We start from the raw sequence: 26,858 nt of genomic DNA on the forward strand, positions 1-26,858 counted from the left end.
ACTCCAGCCTGGGTGACAGAGTGAGACTCAGTCTCAAGAAAAAAAAAAAAAAAAAGAAACAAACAGGCCTAAAAAAACAAACAGATGGAATTAGTTTTAACAGGTGGAATTTAGTATATCTAAAATATTATGTTTTTGATGTGAATCAATATAAAATTATCAATAAGATTCAAAAAAATCTTATTTATTTATTTTTTTGAGACGGAGTCTTGCTCTGTTGCCCGCCCAGGGTGGAGTGCAGTGGTGAGATCTCGGCTCACTGCAACCTCCAGCTCCTGGGTTCAAGTGGTTGTCCTGCCTCAGCCTCCCAAGTAGCTGAGACTACAGGCATGCACCCCCATGCCCAGCTAATTTGTGTGTTTTTCGTAGAGACAGGGTTTCACTATGTTGGCCAGGATGGTCTTGATTTCTTGACCTCGTGATCTGCGTGCCTCAGCCTCCCAAAGTGCTGGGATTACAGTTAAGAGCCACCGCACCCGGCCCAAAAAATCTTTTAAGAAGATACTATGTCGCTGCAACGTACTGTGCACTTACAGAACATCTCAACCCGGACTGGCCTCATTTTAGGTGCTCATTAGCCACATGTGTAGCTCCTGTTTTGGGCTGCACAACTTTACTGGGAGAAGCAGTGCTGAGTGTGGGGTTTTCTTTTCTCCAGAAGAGTCGGAACGGTGGCATGAGGATGAGTGGTGCTGAGGTTTATCTCAGGTATATGTGCGCTCTGCACCTGCCGTCTCGGTTGTGGTCCCCAAGGCTCTTGCTGCCAGTTCTGGGAGGTACTGAGGAGTCAGTTAATGGGATTGGGGAGCAGATGTGGGCAGGAGGGTCTAACCTCATCCTCATGCTGCTTTACACTTCCGTGGTCCTCCTGTGGCCCTGATCTCTTGCTGCTGGGGCCATCTGTTGGTGCTCCCACTCCCCTGCCAAGCAGCCTGGTGCCATTCCTGGCTTAGAGGGACACCACAGATGTTTGTGCCTGGGTGCATGTTTATTCAGCAGACATCTCGACCTGAGGCCAACACCAGCCTTGAGCCCCAGTGGCCTGGCCTTCGTGGTCATCTTAGCTCTTGGTGATAGCTTGGGCCACCCAGGGACTCTGGGGAGGGAAGGAAGTGAGGCCCAGGTGACTCCATTCTGGGTGTAGGCATAGAAGACTGAGCCAGAACCAGGGCCTTGAGTAGCAGGCATCAGAATGCCCAGCCCTTGCTCCGTGCCCAGAGCTACAGGTCTGGGTATTTCCCTATGTTGGAGGGTTGGGAGGGGGGGAAGGGCCTGCCTTTGAGGGTCCACAATATTCCACAGACTGTTAGACCCTCACCCACTGCCACCTTGGAGTGCCCTGAGCCTTTGAACCCTGTGTGGGGGCAGGGTAGCCACAGGGATGACCCCAGTAGCTTGGCCTCTGCAGCTGTCTCCTCAGAATTCTGTGGGACTCCACAGGATTCCACATGCCTTGCCCTGGGGCTGCCCTGCCTGCCCCACCCCCCAGGAACTGTTCTTGATGATGGAGCTGCTAACCCTGCTGACCTGTGTCCCTGGTGCTGCTATCCAAATCTATCTTTAGGTGTCCCTGCGGAAAGTGACCATGGGGTGGGGCTGGCCCTTTCTAGAAACCAGATACATGGTGTGGTGAGATGCAGGAGTGGCCGCCTGGCCTGTGCCCACCGATCTCCCAGTTACCTTGGGTGAGTGCCGATGTGTTCTCCTGGGGAGGAGCCAGGCCTGCAATCAGGAAAGTTTTTGGGGTGGGATGGCCCCATGGGGATTTCTCTTCCTCACTTGTGTGCCCGCTGGGCCAGCCCCATTTTCATTTCATCCTGAGGTGGTTGAACCACTTGCTCTGGTCCAAGGCTGAGGGTTCGAACAGACATTTCCCCATCAGGAAGTAATGTCAGTGTTCCCTTGGGAACAGGAAAGGCCTTCTCCTTTGGGGCTGGCCCTGCACAGTGTCTGCTGCCTGCACAGCTGCCTGTCGGTGTTGGGGGGGTGTCTGGGGCTGGCCCTGCACAGCTGCCTGTCCATGTTGTGGGGGTGTCTGGGGCTGGCCCTGCACAGTGTGTGCTGCCTGCACAGCTGCCTGTCTGTGCTAGGGGGGTGTGTCTGGGTTGTCTTGCTCTTGGGGCCAGGGCTGCCCCGGCTCCCTGGGGTTTGGTTGTCCTAAGTTGGCTGCACTCCTCTGCCCCAGGGACACCTATCCTGGCTCTCCCTCTTCCCCCTGCATCCGAGGGAGAACAGATGGGCGTGGGGAGCCTGGATGTGATAGGTTGGTTCTCAGGGCTCACACAGGGCCAGGGCAGCCTGCTGACCTCTGGCCTTGAAGAGGGGGGTGGCCACCCAGTGACACGGCACCAGGACTTGTGGCTGAGACCAGGGGCCAGGACTGTGTCCCTCTGCCCCTCACCTGCCCGTGTCAAGCCCATCTGTAGGCAGGAGAGAAGGGCACCTGCATGTCCCTGGAGGGGAGGGGCATGGGTTCAAGCTCTCTCCCTCCCTCCAGCCTGATGGTAGGTGCCCTGGGACGAGGTGGCACTCTGACAAGGTAGGTTTCTGTCAGCCATTTCCCCCAAATGTGAATGGTCTGTTTCCACCAATGCCCCTAGTCCTATTGGTCAACATGCCGTGGGCAGGGCTGGCCACTGTCCTGGAGGGCCTGAGGCAGCCCTGGGTGATGCTGGGCTCGAGTCCCTCCTGCTCCTGTCTTTCAAAAAGTGCACACAAGGACAAATGCTCATCAGTTCTTCTGACCGCAGTAGGGATACCTGCGTCCAAAAGTGTGGATATGGACCCCAGGGAGGAAGCCCTTTCCTTTTCCCCTCAGAGACCCCCTAACGTTGAGGATGAAGTGTGGATCGTTTCCAAGTTTGTCATTGGCTTCATTTAAGGATGTCGGTCCTTGGGAAGACCCCTGTCCACAGAGGGCTGGACAGGTGTCTGCTCGGGGCAGTGTGGGCCAAGGCTTAGCCCATCTGGCGACCCGCAGTGCTGAGAACGGGGGCGCTCAGGTGGAAGAGGCTGTGTGGGGGCTCCTTTGCTTTTATGGAGCTCTAGGTCAGCCCTGCAAGCTTTAAAACTTTTATTTGGAAATAAAACACTCGTATGCCATGTGCCCAGCTCCACCTGTTGCCACCAGCTAGCTCACCTGCTTCCTTGCTTGGGCTCTGTCATTTCTGATCCCGCTGAGTGCAGGTGCAGATGGTGGCGCTGGCTTGGTGCCCTGCCCTGGAAGCCTGGAGAGTGCAGGTGTGTCCGGGCCCCACCCTGCCTAGTGCCCGGCTCCTCTCGGCTGGGACATCACGTGGTGTTGGAGGCCTGGACCAAAGGGGATCCCCTCTTCCTCCAGGACAGGGTTCCCTGGCTGCAGGGTTGTTGGGGAGGGAGTCTTGGTTGTTTAAAGTGTTCCCCCAGGGTCTGAATGAGCATTGGTCCTGCCCGCTTGATCTGCAGTGGGCCAGGCCTCCCCTGGAGGCAGGTGCACTACCCGGAGCCCATGAGGGTATATGCAGGGTGCATCTTACTGGCTGAGGGCTGGACACTGTGGGGGACGGGTGCTGCTATCTGCCCAGTACACAAATGGGGAGCTGAGCTGAGAGGCAGGGTCAGTGTCTGAGCCTAGGTTTCACCCCGTCTCTCTGGTTGGAATAACCTTTCCTGTTCTGTCCACTCTGCCCAACACCAGTGCAGGATGGGGCATGGTAGGGAGGGGCCGAGGGTGAGGGCTGCTGTGGCACCTGTGGTTCTGGGCAACTCCACCTGTCAGCACAGCCTTGCACCAACGCTGAGGAGACCTCCGACCTTTCCTGTTTTGTGAAGGGGGATGGGGCCCAGTGAGGTAGAGCTGATGACCCTGCAGCCCAGCCAGGAGCTGACGGGCAGAGGGACTAACTGGACGGCGTGTCACAGCTGCTGTTGGGCAGAGGGTTGGGTCTCCCTGAGGCCCTAGCTGGGGAGACCTCCATGGGGTGGCCCGAGGAGGGGGCTGGGGGCTGCCCAGCCCTGGTGAGGTTCATGTTGGAAGAAAGGACCACATCTTATCTGTGGACTCTGAGGCTTCAGGTCTCAGGAGAGGCTTTGTGGGTGTGGTGGGCCCAGGGAGTGGGCACCTTGGGAAGGCTCCTGCCTGCCTGTGCTGCCCCAGCATCAGACCACAGGTGGCCCACAGTCCTGTCAGCTGCACCCTGTCACGGTTCATTGCCTCAGGGTACCTGATGTGTCTGGGCCGCCCAGCCTGGGTCCCCCTTCTGTCCTCTTCTTTGTCTTGGCCTTCGTGGCTCCATTCTGTGGTCCTGCCCTCCTCCTGGACTGCCCACGCATTCCTGCCACATGGTGACAGCTCCATTGGCTTCCCACAGTGGCCCTGTCTCTGCCCACAATGGAGGGTAATGGGTGGGCCTGGGATGGAGAGGGCTCCTGCAGCCTGCCCTGTGACCAGGGCCCTGCGGTGGGGAGGGTGGGGCCCTGCACAGAGGGCCTGGCCCAAAACTGACCTGCTGTGCTCATGCTGGGCACGGGGGCTTCCCAGCAGGCAGTTGGGTGGGGACCCCTGACCTTCCCTGGACCTCCCCTTGCTGCTGGCCCTTGTGCTGGGTGCTGGCATGGGGGGCCTGTATGGACCGGGCACCACCCCCATTGCATGTGTTCAGTAAAACCTAGAGGAGTCCCTGGCACGGCTGCCAGCTGGTCCCCGGGAAGGACAGCTGGAGTTTTGTACGTGCTCGAGCGAGCGTGGAGAGTTCGTGATAAGGCCATGGCAGACTGTCTCCACCCTTCTACTGGCTGGCAGGATCAGGCCTTCTCAGAGTTCAACATCCACACACCAGAAGGTGGACAGAACGATGCTGGGCCTGCCTCCTTCTAGACATGATTTAAGAGTCACCCACAGACACCCCAAGTAATTGGCACAAGAGCTCCATCTGGCTCAGTAACGGAGGCACTTTCAACAAAATTAGTTATCTCTTTGCTTTGGTCAACTATGCACTGCTAATTTATGGTAGTGATTCAGTCCTGAAGAAAATCCTGTGGGCCTTAGAGTCTTATGAACTAAGAAAAGCTGGATTCCAATAGGAACGATGTGATGGCAGGAAAGTGTGGCAGGGCAGTCAGTGGGAGGCTTTTGGGAGGAGCCGTGTCGTGTCCATCAGCGCCGTGGGAATGGAGATGTGTGTCCTGGCTGGAGCTGGAGACGTGTTTATTCACGTGTTTAGAAACAACTGGTGAAGGGCATCAGATTGCTGACATTTGGGTTCCATGGGAAACATTTCAAAGAACATTTGTAAAAAGTCAGTATTTATAAAATGCTGGAAATGACATCTTTTACAACTGTTTGAACCTATGATGACACATTTTACATCCCAGCTTGGGGCAGGCAGGCACCTATTTCTTTCTGTGTGTGGGTGACAGGGTGAATACTGGTGTGTATGTTGGGGGGCAGGGTGCCAGGTGGCCTTTAAGAGAGTAAAGCTCACTTGGCACCTCCCCCTTATCCCTCTGACCCTCCCTGCCCCCTTTGTTTGAGGCTGGGTCTTGCTCCGTGGCCCAGGCTGGAGTGCAGTGGCAGGATCTTAGCTCAGCTACACCCTCTGCTTCCAGGCTCAGGTGATTCTCCCATGTCAGCCTCCCAAGTAACTGAGACACCAGGCGTGTGCCACCACACCCAGTTAATAATTCCTCCCTCCCTTTTCAAATAAAATAGTATGATTTACAAAAGCAACCAGGGGCCAGATATTCAAGCTCAGGTTTCTGCCTCAGAGAATTATAAACTTCTTGGAGCCCTTGACAAAGAAGACTGAATGTGGGAAGAGCCCAGTGCCTCCGTCTCACCCCCACTGAGCACCTCCTTCTCCGGCTGCACTCACCCAGATGGAGGTCGGCATCTGGGACAGGTCACTGGCATCAGGGTCCCTCTTCTGCGAACATTCTGCGGCCATATCAGCCTGTGTGACTCCTTGGCCACTTTTATTTGGTGGTGTCGGGAAAAATGTTCATCTTTATAATGATGTTCTTTTATTTTTGAGACAGAGTCTTACTCTGTCACCCACACTGGAGTGCAACGGCGTGATCTTGGCTCACTGCAACCTCTGCCTCCTGGGTTCAAGTGATTCTCCTGCCTCAGCCTCCCGAGCCGAGTAGCTGGGATTACAGGCACCCACTACCATGCCTGGCTAATTTTTGTGTTTTTAATAGAGATGGGGTTTCACCACGTTGGCCAGTCTGGTTCCAACTCCTGACCTCAGGTGATCTGCCCACCTCGGCCTCCCAAAGTGCTAGGATTACAGGTGTGAGCCACCGTGCCCAGCCATGATGTTCTTTTTAAAAACATGAATTAGAGAAAACACACACTGGCGCACCTGTCAATACGGTTGTGTCATTTTGTTGCTCAAGATGAGGTTAAAGAGGGAACTTGGCTTTAAAGGAAGTGAGTTTGTTTTAAGAACAGCAGAGAATGTTGGAGGCAGCAGGTGGAAGAGCTCTGTCAGGCCTGCCCTTCGCTGGCCGGTGGTGGGTGTGTGGTGTTGATATCAAAATGGCTCCACGGAGCCCACTGACCACTCACTATGGAGCAGGCCCAGCGCCTGCCTCTTGTCCAGGTGGTGCCCTGTTGCCTGGCCCTGTAGTGACGTAAACCGCCTACTGCTCAAACATCATGCCTGCCCAGAGACTGCTTCCTCCAGGGACCCCAGACCTGCCCATGCCTTAGGTGGGGTGGGGGGGTACCCTCCTCCCCAGGCTGCCTGAAACTGGAGCTTTTCCTCGGGGCCAGGGTTGCCCTGACTGGTAATTTTTGGCACAGTGTGTAGTTGCGTATTTATTGGTTTTCTCATCTGCTGGCTGCATTCCCATGGGGTTGTGAACAGCCGTTTCCACATACCCAGAGCCTCCGTGACTATCTGAGCAACTCCAGACAGAGCATGGGGGATGGTGTGGCTTGCTCTGCAGCAGCCATTCCTGTGCACTTGCCAAACCCTGACCTCCTGGAGCCAGACCCAGACCCTCCCTCCACTTGGTGATGAAAGGGCAGGCAGGAGCCTGCTGGCCCCCAGCTTGGGTCGACTGGTTCAAATCTTCGGGCCCTGGAAATAGCAGGGAGGCCCTTCCCACCAAGAGGGTGTGGAGTGTGTGGGGATGCCAGGCCTCCTGAAGCAGTGGGGACACCCTCCTGGGGGTGGAGGGGACAGAAGGGGACACATATATGGTGGAAGTCTCATGCTGTCTTCCCAGTGTGTCCCTGTGGATATCATGGCTTTTGGGTGTGAGCACTTAAGTGACAGGGAGGTGAGTCCTTGGTTAGGCCCAAGCTCTACCAGAGACCTGATGCCCTCCCATGCTGCACCTGGGGCCTCTGTCCTGGGCCAGTTCTCCGTGCATGGGACTATTGTGGACAGAGATGCTCCAGGCTTCCTTTGGTTTTGATTTATGGCCCCATGGAACTGGAGCGAGTCCCTGCAGCGCTTGTCTTCCGGGGCTCAGCCTTGCTGGTTCTGGGCACGCTCCTCTGCCCGAGTGTGTGTGGGGTTCACCTCCTGGTGGGACCCCAGTTCTGCCCCTTCAAGGGGTTGGATTTTGGGGTCCTGCCTAGCTGAAAGGGGGATGCCATGGAATCCCAAGTGTGCCCCTGGTAGGTCTGACATCTCTAACCGTTGCCCACTGGGGACTGTTCTGGCAGAGTAGCTGGCCCTGAAGTGTCATAGGAGGGGGCTGCCTGTAGGCACCCTGGCATGTTCAGGGCAGGAGCCTCTGATGCTCTCAGTCAACACTGAAGGCAATCCCTGGAGGTTTCCCAGGTATCCTGGGGGTGCTGGGAAGGCCCGTTGGGACCAAGAATCTTCTGACCACCCTGACTGTGTGACTCATGCAGTCCTGGAGGGGCTTTGCTGCCCGGCTTGGAGGCTGTGTCCTGCCTTGCCTGTGTGTGACCCACAGGGCCTTTTTCCTAGAGCAAATAAGAGCTGGCATTGTCCCAGAATGCCTTAAATCTGTTGTCGTCTGATTGATTTTCACCACTATGAGGGAACAAGAGCCGTGAATTTGCATAGCACTGGGGACTTGGTAGGAAGAAGATGGGTGCTTATTGACCTTACCCTCCAGTGTCTGGGAGGGAGGAGTATCACGTTGAGTGAGCAGCCAGGAGCCCCCCTGCCCCTGACTCAACACCAAACTTTGAAGCACCATGTGAGCCTGGCAGGATTTGGGAATCGTTTAGGGATCAGGTGCATCTTCCTGCCATGGCTTATTGACTGTGAGCCTTCCTAGTAGGTTAATGAATGACTTCAGCCCACAGCTGTTCATGGAGTTGCTCCTGCAGTGCAGGCCAACCCGAGATCAGCAAACAAGTGATGAGGATGTGGACAGGCTCTGTGGGGGGCAGCACACCCTGTAGGTGGGCTCCGGGCAGGGCTCGGAGGGGGGCACACTAACTGACCGTTAAAGTACCAAGCAGCCTGGGCGTGGTGTCTCACACCTGTAATCCCAGCACTTTTGGGAGGTCAAGGCAGGAGGATCTATTGAGCCCAGCAGTTCAAGAGCAGCCTGGGCAACATAGTGAGACCATCTCTAAAAAAAAAAAAAATTAGCCAGCGTAGTAGCATGTGCCTGTAGTCCCTGCTACTCGAAAGGCTGAGATGGGAGGGTCACCTGAGCCCAGGAAATTGAGGCTGCAGTGAGCTATGATCACACCATGGCACTCCAGCCTGGATGACAGAGTGAGACCCTGTCTCCCCTACCATAAAAATTACCAAGCAATGTGTCATGTTGATTAAAATAGTGGTGTGGCCTGGAATATAAAATGAGATCCTCTTCCCTTCCAGGCCCACCTCTAAGAGGCACCATTGTTAACCATTTCTGACTTTCGTGTCTTAAATTTATCAACTTCGGTAGGTAACTGCTGTGAAAAACAAAGACGGTAGTGGATGCAGGGTACGCCCCCCACCTCCTGTTTTTACTTAGTCATTTAGAATGTGAACATTTTGCTCTGAAACTACAATGAAATCTTTTACACGTTACTGTTGGTGCTAAAACACTGGCAAAAATAACTTGTGCTATAAATGATTCTTTGAGTTTCTCCTAGAATCAAGGACTAAGCGCACTGAAAGGGAATCGTAAACTGACATACTGTTTCCCACAGAAGGCTTCTTGGGCGAACTGGCCTAGCTGAGCACTGCCATCTCCTCTCCAGCTTCCTTCACTCCCAGGGACCTCGAGGGTCACCCTGGGTGCATGTTCTTCTGTTGTGTTATGTTGTGTTGTGTGTTGTGGAAACATTTCTTCCAGGAACTTATTCCACCTAGACTGCATGGGACGTTAACTTTGAGCTCCTACATGTCTGAAAATGAGTCCGGACCGCCTGGCTTCGTGTCCGTTTGGCAGGGTATAGAATTCCGATTTAGCACGTTGAGGACACTGTCCCCGCCACCTGCACCCAGTGTCTCCTTTTAGAGTCACTGCCTATCTGGGCTGTCTTTTGTAGATAGGACTTGCTTGGGGTGCTGACATTTCACTAGAACAGCCTGGAGGTGGGCTGTTCATTTACTCTGACCGGGCCTTGGTGGGCCATTTTATTCTAAATCGTTCTCCTTCCAGCTCAGGGAAATGCTATATTCTTACCATCTGTTTATACTTCCTGATTCCTGTTCCTAGAACCCTTTTGACATAGTTTGACTTCCAGGCAGTTCTTCCATGTCTCTTAATGTTTCTCTTCTATTTTCTTTCTTCTACTTCTCTCATTTGGTCTTTGGATTTTTTTCCTTTTTTTGTTTTTACATATGAAAAATTGAAGGGTAATTTGCATATAATGAAACACACAGAACTTAAGTGTGCAAGTTGAGCTCTGACAAATGCACATAGAGGTGCAGCCCACGTGCGCTGTTATGATGTGGAACATTTCTCTCTCACCCCCGACCCCAAGATCTCTTGGCTCCCACTTCTACCCACCCCAGAGGCGACCATTATTCTGATGGCATCCCCCAGGTATTAGTCTGTCTTTTCCAGAGTTTCACATGAAGATGGGGTCCTACTGGACATAGTCTTCTGTTTGGCTTCTTTTGTTCAGTGCGATGCTTTTGGCCTTCCTGTCTGCTGCCGAGAGGGGCATGTGCTCCTTTTCGCTGCTGAGCCATGACCCCATTTGGATGGGTGCAGCACGGTTCATTCACCTGGCCCCAAACGTTTTTGTGGTTTCCAGGTGGGGCTATGATGAATTATCCTGCTTCTAATATCCAAGTCCATTTTTTATGGACTTATATTTTCCTTCCTCCCAGATGGATCCTGGGAGGGGAGTGGCTGGACACAGAGCAGGTGTGAACCCTGCCAAGCCCTCCTCTGAGGGCTGCACCACCTGAACTCCTGGCAGCAGTGTGCCAGGTGGGGCTTGCTGTTCCCCAGCCTCCCCACTCCCCAGCAGCTGGAAGTATCCATCTTTTTTTTTTTTTTTTTTTTGAGGTGGAGTCTTGCTCTGCCGCCCAGGCTGGAGTGCAGTGGCGTGATCTTGGCCCACTACAAGCTCCGCCTCCCGGGTTCACGCCATTCTCCTGCCTCAGCCGCCCGAGTAGCTGGGACTACAGGCACCCGCCACCATGCCCAGCTAATTTTTTGTATTTTTCGGAGAGGCGGGTTTCACTGTGTTAGCCAGGCTGGTCTCGATCTCCTGACCTCATGATCCGCCCACCTCAGTCTCCCAAAGTGCTGGGATTACAGGTGTGAGCCACCGCGCCCGGCCGTATCCGTCTTTTAATTTAGCCTGTCTGGTGGGTGTGGGGTATATCTCAGTGTGGTCTTTGCTGGCATTTTCCCAGTGACTGATGATGCTCAGCCTCTTTCCGTGTGCTGTTGGCCATTTCTGTGTCTTTGGTGAAGTATCTGTTCACATGTTTATTATTGAATTTCAGGAGTTCTCTATACATTCTGGATCTGAGTCTTTTGTCAGATATATGCATTGAGAGTAGTTTTTCCCAGTTTGTGACTTGACTTAAATAAATAACCATTTTTTTGGAGATGGGGTCCCGCTGTGTTACCCAGGCTGGTCTCGAGCTTCTGGGCTCCAGCCATCCTCTGCCTCAGCATCCTGGGTAGCTGGGACTCAGGCGTGAGCTACTGCACCTGGCTTAAAGAGTCGTTTTTGATGAGTAGAACATTGTTTGCATTTTATTGTCTGGATTAAACATGAACTTTTTTGTACGTAATGTTTCATTGGATTATGGAATATCTCATTTCTAAAACACTGAGCTTGTTAGGAAGGGCAGGTCCCCATCCCTGTGTTGTTAATTTGCAAGAGCTCTTTCTCGGCTGTTTCTTTCTCAATAGAAGCTTGATTTTACTTACTTGTGTCAACTTCTTGAGTCTTTATGGGAACGTTAATTAGATGTTTTTGGGAGTTGCCGTTGGTCTCTGAATTCTTTGTTTTCTCGGTTGGCCCCATCATGACAGTGGCTTCTCTGGGTATTGCCTGGCCCTGTGGTGATAGTCACCACGAAGTCCCATACTGGAGTGAAGGGGCGCATGAGGGTTCTTGCTGTGGGGAGCGGTCTGGCGGGTTGATGGAGGAAGAAGGGTCTCATGGGCGTGACTGCATTTGGGATGTAATTTTTTTTCCCAAGATGACCCTTGTCGCGATCCTGCCGCCCGCTTCTCCTCTCTGCTTTGGAGTCTGGCTTGCTTGACGTTCTTTGAGCCTTTCCGGAAGGATCTAGGGGTCTTGGCTTGCCTTTACTTTCACTCTGATCTCTCCCCTCATCAGTCCAGATTTACTTGCTTTCTGTCTGTTTAGAATTCCCTGGAATTTTGCTGTTCTGTGTTCAGTTATGTTTCTAGTTTCCTTCTGAAAATACACATTTCTTTTCTGACGTTCTCATGGGAATGGTGGAACGGAGGCAGGCGTTGCTCCTTGGGCTCGTTGGACCAAGACAAGGAGTTGATCCTGGGGGCAGGACCTCGGGTGGAGGTGAGAAGGGCGTGGCATGTGTGCAGCAGGAGGAGAGTCCTTGACTGGGCCTTTGGATATGGCTATCACCTCGTGAGGGGAAGTTGGAAGCACATGGAACCTTCAGGACCATGCAGGCTCCCTGGATTTATTCTGGGCCCTCTGTGGAGAGAATCTGTTGAAGTATTTGGGGGAAGGGAAGGGCCCGGATCCAGGGTGAGTGCGATGAGGGATAAGGTGGAAGACAGGGTGGCGGGTGGCGAGGGATGGGTGAGCTCAGGCGGGGTGATGGGAGTCAGAGGGGAGAGGTGGAGGCTGGGCAGGCGGCGGGAGGGTGGCCGGTGCTGGGGCATGTTTGAATGTGGTGCCCGGGGTTGATGGTCCCCTGTGGGATGGTGGGTAGGCCGGGAGTGTGGGGCATGCACCTGACCAGGGTTCCCGGGTGATGATGGTGGTGTTTGTTTGCTCTTTTCTATTGTAAACTTAGGTCAGTGATTGGTTCTGCTGGCTTGGGTGGACACAGTGGGCCAAGGGTCTGGGGAGGTAATCTGCTGTGTCCCTCCTGCACTGGAGGGCCTGGGCTGACCTCTGGGCTGCTGGCTGGTCAGTTTGTCTCTGCTGGGGCTTTTCTCTTCCCTCCATTCTCAGCTGTTGTCTCAGTCACCTGTCCACGTCTCCTCTGTTCTAATCTACTGGGCCCTGAGCACTTCCTCCTAGTTGTGTATACATTAGAAGTAAACTGATGTTCATTCTTTTCACAAACACGCAGAATGTGAGTGATTGTGGAGGAGGCAAAGGCCTTAGAGGTGTATTTTTGGAAGAAGTGCTCAAGTGTGGCTGTGTGGATTTACGAGACCTTTGGCTTCCTAGGATGTCTTTTTGCTGAGGTTCCTTTGTGGGGGCTGTGTCCAGGGTTGTGGGGGCCTAGGAGTCAGCAGTTATGGTGCCAGTGTCTGCGTGCCCCTCTGTCGTAGCCGCTTAGCTGCCTGTGGATACGGGAAGGGCTGGTCCTACTGCACGGCGCCGCTGGGATGTGGCGCCGCCGTGTCCCCTCCTGTGTCCCATCTCTTGCTCACTTAGCATGTCTCTTGCCCTCTAGGACCGGAAGCTCACCAAGCTGGAGCGGCAGCGGTTCAAGGAAGAGGCTGAGATGCTGAAAGGCCTGCAGCACCCCAACATCGTGCGCTTCTACGACTTCTGGGAGTCTAGCGCCAAGGGCAAGCGGTGCATTGTGCTGGTGACCGAGCTGATGACCTCAGGGACGCTGAAGACGTAAGCTCCGCTTCCGGAGGGCTGGGGCGGGTCCTGGCATGGGTGCAGGGCCAGCATGGCTGGGGGTGAGGTCTTGGGCTGCTGGGGTGGTCCTGGCTGGTGCCTGTGGGAGGCCGTCTCCTCTTTCCTCTCCTGTGTGGGATGCCAGGAGGTGCTTTACTTCCCAGGGAGGTGGTTGATGTGTCTGTGGTGTCTGGGCCTTGTTTCTGGCTGGGGTTCTGTTTCTGCCTGGGAGCCAGCCTGGCACATCCTCAGGCTCAGGACGCAGGCTGGGCAGGGTGCACAGTGTGGACTGTGGGATTCTGAGTACATGCAGGTGGTTAGTGAGGGTTGGGGAGTGGGGAGTGGGGTGGCCACGGCAGCTTGCTGCTGCTCACTAAGGCCCCAGTCTGCACTGTGGGGATGGGGGCTCCCTGCCTGGGTCCATCTGAATCTTTGGACCCTGCAGCCTTAGGCAGGGCTTCAGTGCCCCTCAGCCAGGCAGTTTCCCTCACAGGTGGATGTGCTGCAAGGGGAGAGCCCTTTTCTCAGCTTCACCCACCACCTCCTCCTAGGGCTCAGCTCAGGGCAGGCCACACAGGTGGCCGGTGGCAGGGAGATCCCCACCTGGCCCCTGTGGTTCTGACAGGCCCTGGGCTTTCGTAACCCTCACCCCCTCGCCTGAGCATCTGCTGGCTGGGGCTCTCTCCTGCCTTGGGCAACTCGTAAGTCAGCCTGGCACCGTCTCCCGTGAGGTCAAGATGGAGCTTAGTATGAGCTTTAGCAGCCAGGTCCTTGGCATGAGGGGAGCAAGAGGGTCGTGAGCCCACCCTGCTGCCTGCTCAGGGACCTGGCTCCAGGGCAGAACTGTCGGGCCTTCCCATCTCACCTTCACTACCTGTCACAGGTGTGTGCCATGTGCACTGGAATGGACTTCCTGAGCAGTGTTAGGTGGGGACTTTGCTAGGGGGCCGCTGCCGGCGAGCTGCTTGGTGAGCTGTGCCTGTGCACCCCTGCAGGTACCTGAAGCGGTTCAAGGTGATGAAGCCCAAGGTTCTCCGCAGCTGGTGCCGGCAGATCCTGAAGGGCCTGCTGTTCCTGCACACGAGGACGCCGCCCATCATCCACCGAGACCTGAAATGTGACAATATTTTTATCACCGGACCAACTGGGTCTGTGAAGATTGGCGACTTGGGCCTGGCCACTCTCAAAAGAGCGTCATTTGCCAAAAGTGTGATAGGTAAACCTGCTTCTCCTCCCCAGGTCCTGGGAGCCCTTGAGAAGCTGGGCAGTGTTCAGGGCTGGCGAGCATCCAGTTTTGTTCAGACCTGGTGCAGGAGACCCAGTGGGAGGAGCGTCTGGGCACGGGAACCTCAGGCCGGGGTGTCTGGGCTACGCCGCCAAGCCTTTGGTAGCTCAGCTGGAGGGCCTGCCCACTCGTTGGATTCCCAGGCCACTTGGGCTGGGACGGCTGACTTGGCTCCTTCCCTCCCCTGCTGCCCCCGCCTTGTCCGACTCTGGCCCCAGATGGTCTTTGTGTTCCCTCCCTGGCTGTGGCTTGGGTGCCAGCTCTGATTGTCTAGCAGGGGGGGTGGGCTGGATGCCGATGCTCGCAGTGTGTGTGGGCGTTGTGGGCACTCGGGAGAGGGAAGCTGCCCTGACCACAGAGGAACTTGGGAGGTTTGTAACCAGTGATGCTGGAGCTGTCTCAGTGGGCGGCGGGAGGGGGTGGGGGGGTGGTGGTACCCAGGCTGTGAGGCCCAAGACAGTGAGAACTTGGAGTATCTGGGGAATCCACATACCTGCGGAGCGGGGCACAGAGCAGGCGTTGTGCACAGGGGAGCAGGGCGCTGAGTAATTAATTCAGTTTGTTGGGCATTTCAGGCCTCGGTGCAGACGCCCCTCCTGTGAGAAGCCTTCCCAGCCTTCTTTTGGGCTGAGATGCCCTCGACCCTCGGGACAGCTTCTTTGCAGAGATCAGGGGTCTGCATTGTGCCATGTGCCTGGTCCCAGGTGTGCTCCTGGCACAGTGGGTGTGAAGTGTCCACTGGTCCTGGGTGGGGGTCTCCATGGGCTTTGAAAAGATGCTTGGGTGGCTGTGGAGCAGCTGTTTCTGGGGTCAGGATGATGGGAAAGCTCCACATTTGCAGGGCAAGCAGCATGGGTCAGGGCTCAGGAAGCCCATATGGGACCCGATCGGATTAGATTGGGAGAGGCTCCCCAATTTTAAGACCCAGTGTGCCCCTAATGTGAGGGCAGGACAGTGAGCAGTCGATCTTGGGGCTTTGTGAATTCTTAGTTCTTCTGCATGTTTGGGGACAGAACTTGGCAGGTATGGGGAAAATGAGACTCCAGAGCTGCTTTGGTTTGGGAAGTGTCTTCAGAATGTGACATCTGGGGCAGGGTGGCTGCCCGGGGGTTGCCCTGTGAACACAAAGCCTCTGGCATTCTGGGGGAGCTGAGTGGTGGGGCGTAGGGGCTGACCCAGGGCTCAGTTTCCCCATCTGTGAAATGGGTGTATGGGTGAGGGTCTCCACTCCCTCCTGGAGGGGCTGAGAGCAGGGGCCCAGGACTGTGGAGAGCCCATTCCCCAGGGCTTTGCGCTCTGCACACTTTCTGGGCAGATTTTGCAGATTTGGCCTCGGAAGTGGTAGGAACCCAGGTCTCAAACCCCGGGCGCAGTCGGGTGGCAGGAGGGAGGCTTGGGATCTCCCACTCAGGAGTCACACTCCTGGAGGAAGAAGCACAGCCCACTGGGAAGCGGCCGCCCTGGAGAGCCCCTCGACTTCCTCCGGCTGGGTGGCTCTGTGCCCTCTTGGAAATGAGGTTTCGAGTTGCTGGATCGGGTTGAGATGAAGGCCAGATGTTTCCAGCAGGCACAGTGGGGAGACCTTGTGACCCACATGGTTGCCCAGCTCTGTGGGCTGTCCCTCGTCACCCCAGCTTTTGCTCAGCTGGAGTCCAGGAAGCTTTGGTTAGAGAGGCTGCAACCAGGAGTGTCCTCAGCTGCTCAGGCTCCTAGAGAATGAGGCTCTGTTGATGTGACACCCCGGGGCTCTGGGCAGTAAGGCCAATCTTCAGCAAGGGGCCAGCAGCTGGCGGGGGTGGAAGTGGGGGACTGTGGCCAGATAGGGGGTTCCCCTTAGGCCCTATTACCTAGGTGTCCCCCAGCTCCTATGAATGGGATCCCCCAGGTCTATTTATAGGAGGCCCCCAGGCCTGTTAGTAGGGCCCCCCCGGCCTGTGAATGGTGTCGGCTTCGGCAACCCACAAGTGCTGGCCCTGGTGGTAAAGGGGTCCAACCCTCCTGGGGTCTGTGTCCTTCTGGGATGCATGGTCCTGTTGGAAGGACAGCCTCAGGCCATAGGCCCCTGTCTCCTCAGGAGGAGAGCCCTCCCTGCTCACCAGTGAATGCCCTTGGGGCAGTTGGTGCTATAGGCCCCTTTCAGCTGAGGCTGTCAAGGTCTCCTCTTGCAGATAGGAGAGGAGAGCAAGTAGGCATTTGGTTTGCACTTTACATGTGGCCTGTGTGAGGGACCAGGGTCAGCTGCCAGCTTCCCAGGGCTGCTCTGGGAGGGACCTGGATAGATTGAGGGAGACGGGGTCCCTGTGCCCGATGTCATTCTCATTGTGAGGGCCCCGACCATGACCCCTGGGCCTAGCCATGTGAATGAGCAGGGTCTTGCGTGCCTCGGAGGTGCCCTGCCCACCTGGGAGGGCTTCCTGGAGGAGGTGATGATGGAACCAGATCCACTGGTGAATGGACTGAGGAGGGGCCAACGTGAACTGAGGGTGGTTATTGTGGAAAGAGCCACCGGCTGCCCTGGATGATGGGAGGGGTTGGACTGTTGAGTGGCTGTGGCACTTTATCCAGGCCCTCTTTGCAGCCCCTAGGAAGCACTCAGGGGGGCTCCAGGCAGTGGAGCTGTTGCTGCCAGCAGGTGCTGCCTGCTCACCTGCCCCACTGAGAGCCAGGGAGGTGGGTTCTGCCTGTCTGGTGAGAGGAAGGATGAGGGCCATCTGTGTTGGTTTGGTTTTAATAGAAATGGTGAAGATAGTTAGGGCTAAGGAATCTTTTGATTTCCCTAGAGAAAGTCATTTGTCTTCCGTTACAGATCTGGAAACAAGCAAACCCTAATATAGGGTGGTTTTCAGGGGATACACGGTGATTTCGGCATGAGGCTGGAGTGGGTCCCTCCCTCCTCTTATCTGGCCAGAAGCAGGGACCCCACCCTCTAGGAACCGAGACTGCCTAGTAACCACAGGGGGCTGAGCCACAGCCGCTTCTCCTAAAAAAGAAGGGCCATTCCGCCAGAGCCCTTATCTGCCTGCTGCAGAAGGGGTCTGGGGAGGGGGCTCTGTGGGGCCTACACTGCCAGTCGGCACAGGCAGGCTCTGCCCCGGCTGAGGGAGACGGAGCCCTGACATCCTGACTTTTGCACAGTTGTTTGCAGGGACTTCAGGTGCAGATGAATGTGCAGAGGGGGCTGCGGGCAGGGGTGCCCCATTGGGTTGGCCCTGCAGCTGATGGCTGTCCACGGAGTGGGGGGCAGTGGGTGAGACTGTTCACTGGACACACACACACACACCCATTTTTAGAATTCAGATTTAAGGGACTGCAGTTTGAGCGAAAGATAAAAAGAGTGTGAGTGCATCAGTGTCTGAGCACCAGCGTCCGAGCATGTGCAAGAGTGGGCTTCATGAGGGGGTCCCTGTGCCCCACTCAGAGCTGCGCCTACACCTGTGACCCACCCCTCAGAGCCAGGTTGTCTGGGGCCTTGGAGTAGTTCCTACAGAGCAGCATCCTCGGTTCCTGAGGGTCTCAGAAGAGCTGGAGCCCAGGCACGCTGTCACTTCTGTCAGACCCCCGGTGCTGTGCTGGCAGCCAGGCCACTGGGGTCCTTGCAGGTGCCAGAGAGTGGCTGGCTCAGCTCCTGGCTTCCTGCCCAGCAGCCCTGGGGTTGGGGCTCCCTTTAAACTCTTTCCTGCATACAGATATGGCCAGGCTGAGGGCCTAGGATGTGGCTGTGGGACTCCCCGTCATACCCTCCTAGCAGGAAGGAGCTTTGTAGAAGTCCCTCTCTGCAGTCACAGGGCTGGGGTAGCGTGGTGTCATCGTGGACAACCGAGGTGGCCCTGGGGAGTGAGTGCTTCCCACCTGTGGCTTGGGGCTTTCCCCTGAGTCAGCCGTCACATCTCCCTGTGTGCCCGCTGCCATTAGGAGGGCCTCCTTGGTGGCTGTGGTGGGTCCAGGCCCATATAGCAGGCAGTGAATCCCTCCAGGTGGCCGCCAGGGGAACCCTGGACACATCAAAAGAGTGGGAGAGGACAGGGAGCAGGTGTTCACATTGTGGTCAGGCCAGGCTCCCAGCCACAGCTCAGGCCACTTCTCCTGTGGCCTTCCATCTGGGGCTTTTGTGGCATTTTTGCTTCCTGCTCCAACAGGGCAGCTATTTAGTGAGAAGCTTAGGAAAGGAAAGAAACTTAAAAATATTAACTTAAAAATTATCAGTACAGGGCCTGGCACAGTAGCTCATGCCTGTAATCCTAGCACTTTAAGAGACTGAAGCAGGAGAATTGCTTAAGCTCAGGAGTTGGAGGCTAGCCTAGGCAACGTAGTGAGACCCCTGTCTCTACAAAAAAAAAAAAAGAAAAGAAAGAGAAAAAGAAGGAAAGGGGAAGGAAGGAAAGAGAGAGAAAGAGAGGCAAAGACAAAAAAAAAAAAAGAAAAATAAGATAAAGAAAGAAAGAAATTACCCCAGCGTGGTGAACACCTGTGGTCCCAGCTACTTGGGAGGCTGAGGTGGGACGATTCCTTGAGACTAGGAGGTCAAGGTTGCAGTGAGCTGTGTTCATGTCACTGCACTTGAGCCTGGGCAACAGAGCACGATCCTGTCTCAAAAAAAAAAAAAAAAAAAAAATTGCTAGTGCAGCAAATTTTCAGTATAATCATGTGGTTAAAAAACCCAAAAGGATAAAGGTTCCCAGCACCAGGTCCCTCCACTCAGCTCCTATTGTTTCTCATGGGTTCTTCCAGAGTTCTGTGTGCATAGACTGAAATCTAAACGATATTCTGGTCCCAATTTTTATCCAAAATGTTAACTTTAAAAAAGAGTGGCCAGGCATGGTGGCTCACACCTGTAATCCCAGCACTTTGGGAGGCCGAGGCAGGCGGATCGTTTGATGTTGGGAGTTTGAGAATAATAGGCTGACCAACGTGGTAAAACCCCATCTCTACTAAAAATACAAAAAAATTAACTGGGCATGGTGGTGGACGCCTGTAGTCCCAGCTACTTGGAGGCTGAAGCAGGAGAATTGCTTGAACCTGGTGGGTGGAGGTTGCCGTGAGCCAAGATCGTGCCAGTGCACTCCAGCCTGGGGGACAGAGCGAGATTCCGTCTCAAAAAAAAAAAAAAAAAGTAACACATTTTAAATTGAAATGACGGGTAAACAAAACATGTGCTTTTAAAACGCACTAATTAGTTAGCATGAGCTTTTAAAAAGAAACTAGAACATTTTGAAGACCTTCCAAAGTCAACAAATATCCAGACGTTAAAAACATCCGTACTGAAGTCTCTAGTCGCTTTTCTTTGCATTCAGTGTGACAGACACGCACCCGGACTTATGTTAATAAAAAGGCCTTTCCAGTTGCTGTGTTATGAAAGCAAAAGCTTATTGTAGAGAATAGAGAAACCCCAGACCAATATAAGTAAAAGAGAAATCAGCCCTCGCCCCCGCAGACGTCATCTTGCCCTGGGAGTTTGGTTTTGCATAGGTGAGGCCAGCCAGCACGTCTAGCCTCATGCTCATTTTGCTCAGCCTATCATAACTTCGCCACGTCCTTAAAAATTCAGTCAAGACACTGTTTTTGCATCTCTTGTGTTTAAGAGCCACATGCAGTTCCCTTCTTAGCAACTCTGTGGTTCTGTCAGGTGGGTACCATTTTCTACCCCACCCCCATTCAGGGGTGCTGTCTTCGGTGATGCTGATTGTTGTATGTGCTGCGTGACACTGTTGTGGGGGTGGGCTGAGTGTACCCAGCCTTTCCCCGCCTTGGGACATTTAGGGGTTTTGCGGCTTTAGGTAGCTCTGTAGTAACCCAAGTTCTTTCTGCTCCAGGGCGTCTGAACGTGGCTGCGACTGAGCCTGTGGCAGTATCACAGTGTCCATAGGCGAGGGTGTGCTCAGGGTTTTGCCTCCTTCCAGGCTCAGACCCTGTACCCTGGGAAGTCGCAGTCTCCCAGCTTATAAGCAGGGGATGGCTCTGTCACCTGATTTCTAACTCTGGACTCCTGTGGTTCCAGGTGGAACTTTTGGAATCCCTCCATCTATAAAGCACACCTGTGTCCCAAGTGAGGGACAGGGCTGGCCCTGGGCTCCAGGTGTTCTGAGGGTGCCATGGGATGTGGAGGGGACATGGGGCTCTGGGCAGCCAAAGCTCCCGGGACACTGGCTCCAGCTCTTCCTGGGCCCGTGGCCAGCTGACCACTGCGTCTGTTGCTCCCGGGCGCAGGTACTCCCGAGTTCATGGCGCCCGAGATGTACGAGGAGCACTACGATGAGTCCGTGGACGTCTATGCCTTTGGGATGTGCATGCTGGAGATGGCCACCTCGGAGTACCCCTACTCGGAGTGCCAGAACGCGGCCCAGATCTACCGCAAGGTCACCTGTGTGAGTCCACCTGGCCCCTTGGTTAATTAATAAGGACACGGAGGCCTCGGGCCGTGCCCTGGGCTGGGCTCCATGTGCCTCTGTGAAGCCCTCCTGGCAACTGTGTAAGGAAGGAGATTAGCCATTTTACAGAGGGGGAAACTGAGGCTTAGTAGGGGGTTGGTTACTCAAGGTCTCCTACCTGAAGTGATGGTGGTGCATGGGGTGCTGTGGGCAGTGCTGAGCCATGGAGGCTGTTGCTCTCACAGCAGGGAGGTGGGGAGACTGAGGCTCAGAGAGGCTGGAGCTTCACCATAGCCCCTGCCTGGAGGCGTGCCCAGGCCACCCATCGCCAGCGCTCACACTCCGGGCTGCCCGTGGCTGCCTGCTTTCCTATCTTATTTTGAAACAATGGTTTGATTCTTTTTCAGCTAAACCAGTCACCCCTACACCAAGTGTGTCTCTAGGCAGTCGTCAGCATCGGGCAGCTGGAACATTAATCCCTGTTTTGCTGTCGCTGTGATTTTTTTTCTTTAATCGGACGGCTTCAGCTGCATAAACAGATCTGTCTTGTCCTCCCTCTGTGGTGGCCCCGCTGGGTGGAGGGAATGCAAACAGAACATCTGGAAATGGAATGGCCAGGCCGAGGCTTTCTGTGCCTGTTTTCTGCACCGTGCGTCTTGTCGTGAAGCCCAGGGGCCTGCAGAGCTGTCCCTGACACGTGGTGTCTACACTGAGGGCCCAGGCTGCCCTGATCCCTGCAGTCCCTGCTGTCTCCACACACCGCCTGACTGGATGGGGCCGTGCTGCCCCTCAGTGCTGCTCTGCGGCACCGTGGCTGCTTCTGCAGGTGCACCAGGGGCTGTGGTCCTCAGCAGCTGCGCAGCCTCACCCTGACCCATCCCTCCATCCTGAGCCCTCCTTGCAGATTACTTGCATTTCTGTCCCTTGGTTGTTGTAAATCATCAGTCACTTGGTTGTTCTGAGCCCCTCCTGTGTGCCCTTGAGGAAGTGGGAGGGCAGACAGAGTTCTTGACTCACTTGTGGGCCTGGGTCAGAAACTTCACAGATAGGTGCACAGTTTTCCGTGGGTGCTGGAAGGAGTAGGGACCTGTGGGCTGTGTGCAGCGACCCTCCAGGGAGGCAGGGATGGTCTGCAGCAGGAGGAAGTGGGGCGCTCCAGAGATCAAGAGCTCCATATGCCAGGACTTGGGGTGCTGGTGTGGGATGGGAGGGCCCCTGGGTTCACTGTGGAGGGTGGATGGTGGTCTGTCCCGAAGCCATCCCAAGGGGCTGGTGGTGCTCCTTGACCCTGGGGGTGTACACTACTGGGCAGAGCCCTTAGGTTCTTCCCTCCTGTGTCTGCCCCAGGCTGGGGCCTCCAGCAGCCTGGGCAGGTGGTCGTGCCCCCACCGTCCTCCCTGACCTTGGGAAAATTTATACCTTATATTCTGTATATTAAGAGTCAGGTGACGCTTTTGAAGGCTGACTCATGTCGAAGGAAGAAGACTGTGATAGTTGGTACCCTCCACTGTGTTTAAATTTTTTTTTTTTTCTTTTTGAGACGGAGTCTTGCTCTGTCGCCCGGGCTGGAGTGCAGTGGCTGGATCTCAGCTCACTGCAAGCTCCGCCTCCCGGGTTTACGCCATTCTCCTGCCTCAGCCTCCCGAGTAGCTGGGACTACAGGCGCCCGCCACCTCGCCCGGCTAGTTTTTTTGTATTTTTTAGTAGAGACGGGGTTTCACTGTGTTAGCCAGGATGGTCTCGATCTCCTGACCTCGTGATCCACCCATCTCGGCCTCCCAAAGTGCTGGGATTACAGGCTTGAGCCACCGCGCCCGGCCGTGTTTAAAATTTTTAAAAATTAGTTGCTCATACACCGTCTCACTCCACTTCCAACACAAAACAACCTAGCAGATTGCAGGCGGCACCTGGCCCTGCCCTGCTGCTTCTGAGGTTTGAGTCCGGTTGCAGGGCTTGCCCTCTGCTCCCTTCATGCACAGCCATCGGCTGGGTGAGGAGCCACCGTCCCTCAGGCTGTCACCTGCACCCCCCTGCCACAAAGCCGCATGGCCTGGCCCTTGGCCAGCAGCAGTGACCACAAATAGTGCTTCTGCACACTCAAGGAGGAGGTGTAGGGAGGAAGCCCAGGCGTGGTTAGAAAGGCCTGGCTCTGTGGGAGGCGTCCCATCCTCCGCATCATGGCGCTGCCTCTGCCAGCTTCCTGGCACAGGGGCCCTCATGGCCCTACTTGGGAGGCTCGGTGAAGCTCTGATCCACACCTTTCCAGAGACTGACTGCTGCATTTGAGGTGTTAACCCCAGTATCAAATTCTGCAGCTTAGGTGGAGGTGTGCAGTGTGTTGTGGCCGGGGTGATGGTGGCTTTGACAGACGTAGGGTGACCCAAAAGGTTCTAAATGGTAGGAGACCAGGCTCCTGGCTTCAAGCAGAGGGAAGGGGAGACCTTGGAAGGCAATTGCAGTGGTTTCACAGAATTCTCCAATTTATTCCCTGCTCTGCTTTATCTTGCTTCATCTGTGGGCATAGAGTTTCCATCAAAGTTGTGAAGTTTTCACCCGTTATGTCTTTATGTCCCCTTATCCTTTTTGGGATTCCAGTTTTATGGATGTCCTGTGCCTATGTGACCTTGGTAGCATTCCAGATTCTGAAATGAACGGAATAGAGCTTCAGTGACCATCTTTCTCTGCTGCAGCACATCTTCAGGTTCACTCGTCTTTTTTCTGCAGTGTGTAATCTGCTGTCAGTCTGCTGCAGTGAAGTGTTCAATTCAGATGTACTTTTCATCTTGAGTTCTATTTGGTTCTGTTTTTATCTCTCATTTTTGTATGTTCATTTTCCTTTACTACTTGTATGTATCTGTAAAGAGTTTTCACCTCCCCGTTGCAGCCCCTCTGATTTGTAGGTCTCTTTATGTTGGCTGGCTTTTCCGCAGGCTCCTGGGTCACGTTTTCTTGCATTTCAGCATTTCTAGTAATTTTTGATTGGATGCTGTACATTGTACACATCCTGACCTGTGTGAACTCTGCAAACTGCCCTGCTTCCAGCTCCCTGTGGTTCTTTGCCCGGCCCTGTGGCGTTGACTATGCACATGTGGTTTTGTGTTCTGGTCCTCAGCAAAGGCTGGAGGGGACCCAGGTGCAGATACTTCGGGCTCTCTCTCTTTTTTTTTTTTTTGGCTGTATGCTCTCTTCTTTCTGGAATTCTGCCTGTGGCCTCCTCAGCCTCCCTGAACTCAGCTCTACCCCTCAACTCAGGGGGGCCACAGGGCTCTGCTGGGTTATGGTGCCTTGTTTGGAAACTGCTCTGGGCAGTGAGCTGGGGCCATGGGGGATTGTGTCCCTTTCTCCCAGAGCCCGCATTTGGCGCCGCCCTGTCATCTGTTTCGCATATTTTGCCCAGTTTTCTAGTAGTTTGTGCAGGTTAAGTCCAATGCCCGTGTCCTGCCGTGACTGGAAGTAGGAGTTCCACTGTGGTGGAGACCTCGCCTTCCGCGGCCGGTCGGGTCAGGTAACTCTGCTCTCTCCCTGTCAGGGTATCAAGCCGGCCAGCTTTGAGAAAGTGCACGATCCCGAAATCAAGGAGATTATTGGGGAGTGTATCTGCAAAAACAAGGAGGAAAGGTGAGTTCCCCTGAAGGGTTGGGTTCTGGGGTCCATCTCCAGCTGAACTCATTCCAGCTGGCATTGAGAACTGTGTTCTTGATGAGAAGACTTCAGGACAGACAGACAGACTCAGGCCAGGGTGTCCGGGGCACCTCAGCAGGGGCTGGTGGGCACGTCGGCCCTGAGTGCGTGTGGGCGACGCCAGGCCAGGAGTCCAGGCCTCACGTCCTTGTCGGTCATCTGGGAACCCGCTCCTTGGCTTTGGGGACAGCCCCCTCCTTGGCTTTGGGGACAGTCCTGTCCTTGGCTGGCTGCTCCTCCAGGACCCAGCCTGTAGTGTCTGAGCGCCTGGGCTTCCCCAGCCTCTGTGCTCCTCTCTGCATGACTCCCATGCCAGGGGCTCTAGGCGCGAGCCTCCCTTTGGACCCCTGACGTGTATTTCGTGGACCTGGTTGTTTGACCCTTCTCAAAAACGGCAGGCCTGGAACCGCTCCACAAAGCCGGCTCCCCACCTCCAAGCAGGGTCTGTCCTTCCCAGCCAGTCAGGCGGAAGACTGGGGGTGCTTCCTCAGCCTTCCCTCCCCCTCACACTGGAGTACACCCACCATCTGATGTGACACCCCTCAGCAGTAAGCAGAGATGGATTGTGGATACTCGGAACCACACAGGTGACTCTGGAGCACACACAGAGGAAGCCAGGCCCCAGAGTGCGTGCTGTGTGGTTCCATTCACAGGGTAAAGGGGTTAGGTTAGTGGTTAGGGAGGCTTCTTTGGGTGGCCAAGCCCTGCAGAGCCCGGAAGTGGTCACAATGGCAACGCCCTATGGCTCGCCCTCCTGGATCCCTGCATAGAGCCTTTGAGGCTGGGTCTGGCTGGGGCCCCCGGTTCTGCAGGTCCTCTCCTGCAGCTCGCTCTCTGCTCAGCTCTCTGTCAGCTGGCCAGCATCCTGAAGGAAGCCCCCTTGAAAAGGTCACTGCTTCATGGCACTGGGCACGGGGAGCTCAGAGTGTGGGGACTCTGCCTCTGTGTCCATTTTAGACCTACCCAGGACTAACACTAAAATGTTTCAGTTGTGTCTTCTGGCCATCGAAAACTGGCTAGAACATTCACAGGGGCTGTATTTGCATCATGGGAGGCCTAATGTTTTTCCAAATCCTCTTTTGTATCATTGAATCTTTTATGAGCATGTTTTTTTTGTTTGTTTGTTTGTTTGTTTTTATTAATAATGACGGGGAATAAAGGAAGTCTTAAAACACTGTGTGTTAATAGTAAGACCAGATTCACTGAAATCTTTCCTTCACCCCGGGAGTGCTGAGACGTGAGGCCTGGCCTCAGGCACCTGCAGGTGTGGCTGTCCTTGCCTTGGTGTGCGTGGCCACAGGAGCCTGGGCATGGAGGCCCTGGCACCCGTGCCCCTGCCTGTCAGCTGTTCTCCCTCCAGGTACGAGATCAAAGACCTGCTGAGCCACGCCTTCTTCGCAGAGGACACGGGCGTGAGGGTGGAGCTCGCAGAGGAGGACCACGGCAGGAAGTCCACCATTGCCCTGAGGCTCTGGGTGGAAGACCCCAAGAAACTGAAGGGAAAGCCCAAGGACAACGGGGCCATAGAGTTCACCTTCGACCTGGAGAAGGAGACGCCGGATGAGGTGGCCCAAGAGATGGTAAGCGGGACTCAGATGGGGTGTGGTGGGTGCAGGTGTTCGCAGCTCGCGGCTTCCAAGGATGAGAACAAAAGTGGGCTGAGGGGACTTGCTCCGGAGGGGACTGCGAGGCCAGCGGGTGTGGCGGTGCCATCCGGGCAGGTGGGGGCAGCTGAGGTCTCACAGCCCGGTCACATCTGCCTGGGGTCTGCACAGGGGTGGCCTAAGTGGGAATCCCCTCAAGGGCACAGCACCCAGGGGATTAGTAGCTCCGAGCCAGTGCAGTGCAGGAATTCAGGGCGGGTGTGCAGAGAGCAACCCAGGACCTCTGACTTGTCAGAAAGGCCTTGCTTGCTTTGCCGGACTCTTGCTGACTTTGTGCCAATATGGTGGCTTTGCGTTTGGGATCTTTGCCTTTCCTTTTGTTTGGGGCACTGTTGTATTGGGTTTCTGGGATCTGGGACTTTTCTTCCTAGAAGGGCGGGTTGGGGGGGTACCTTTCCGCCTCTTCTCTTCCTCCTTCTCCTCCCATCATCTTCAGCTCTGTGGATGAGGAGTGGGTTGGGCTGGGCAGCAGAAGTGCCCCTTTGTGCTGGGGCGTCATCTGGGCCTCAGTGGAGGGGGCACTGAGCCGGCTGGAATGAGAGGCAGAAGAGACGGAGCCACAGGTACAGGCAGAAAGGAGTGGGAGTGGTCCAGGTGCAGTGGTAGGAGGAGAGGCCGCGCTGACGATGCCAGGGGGTCAGTGATGGAGTGGGAATTGTGTGCGATGCTGGGGTCAGTGA

General features: G+C 55.1%; 1 protein-coding gene across 1 annotated transcript in view; it reads left to right on the top strand.

Annotated features, from left to right (window-relative positions):
* WNK2 (WNK lysine deficient protein kinase 2) overlaps positions 1-26,858 on the top strand; it is an 87,235-nt gene that overhangs the window by 32,321 nt on the left and 28,056 nt on the right. Inside the window, 5 exon segments of the mRNA XM_026447183.1 lie at positions 13,008-13,180; positions 14,179-14,399; positions 20,673-20,830; positions 24,363-24,451; positions 25,875-26,094. Of these exon segments, the coding sequence (XP_026302968.1) occupies positions 13,008-13,180; positions 14,179-14,399; positions 20,673-20,830; positions 24,363-24,451; positions 25,875-26,094 (861 nt within the window).

The sequence above is a fragment of the Piliocolobus tephrosceles genome, chromosome 14 (genome assembly GCF_002776525.5).
Source record: "Piliocolobus tephrosceles isolate RC106 chromosome 14, ASM277652v3, whole genome shotgun sequence".
Lineage (NCBI taxonomy): Eukaryota > Metazoa > Chordata > Mammalia > Primates > Cercopithecidae > Piliocolobus > Piliocolobus tephrosceles.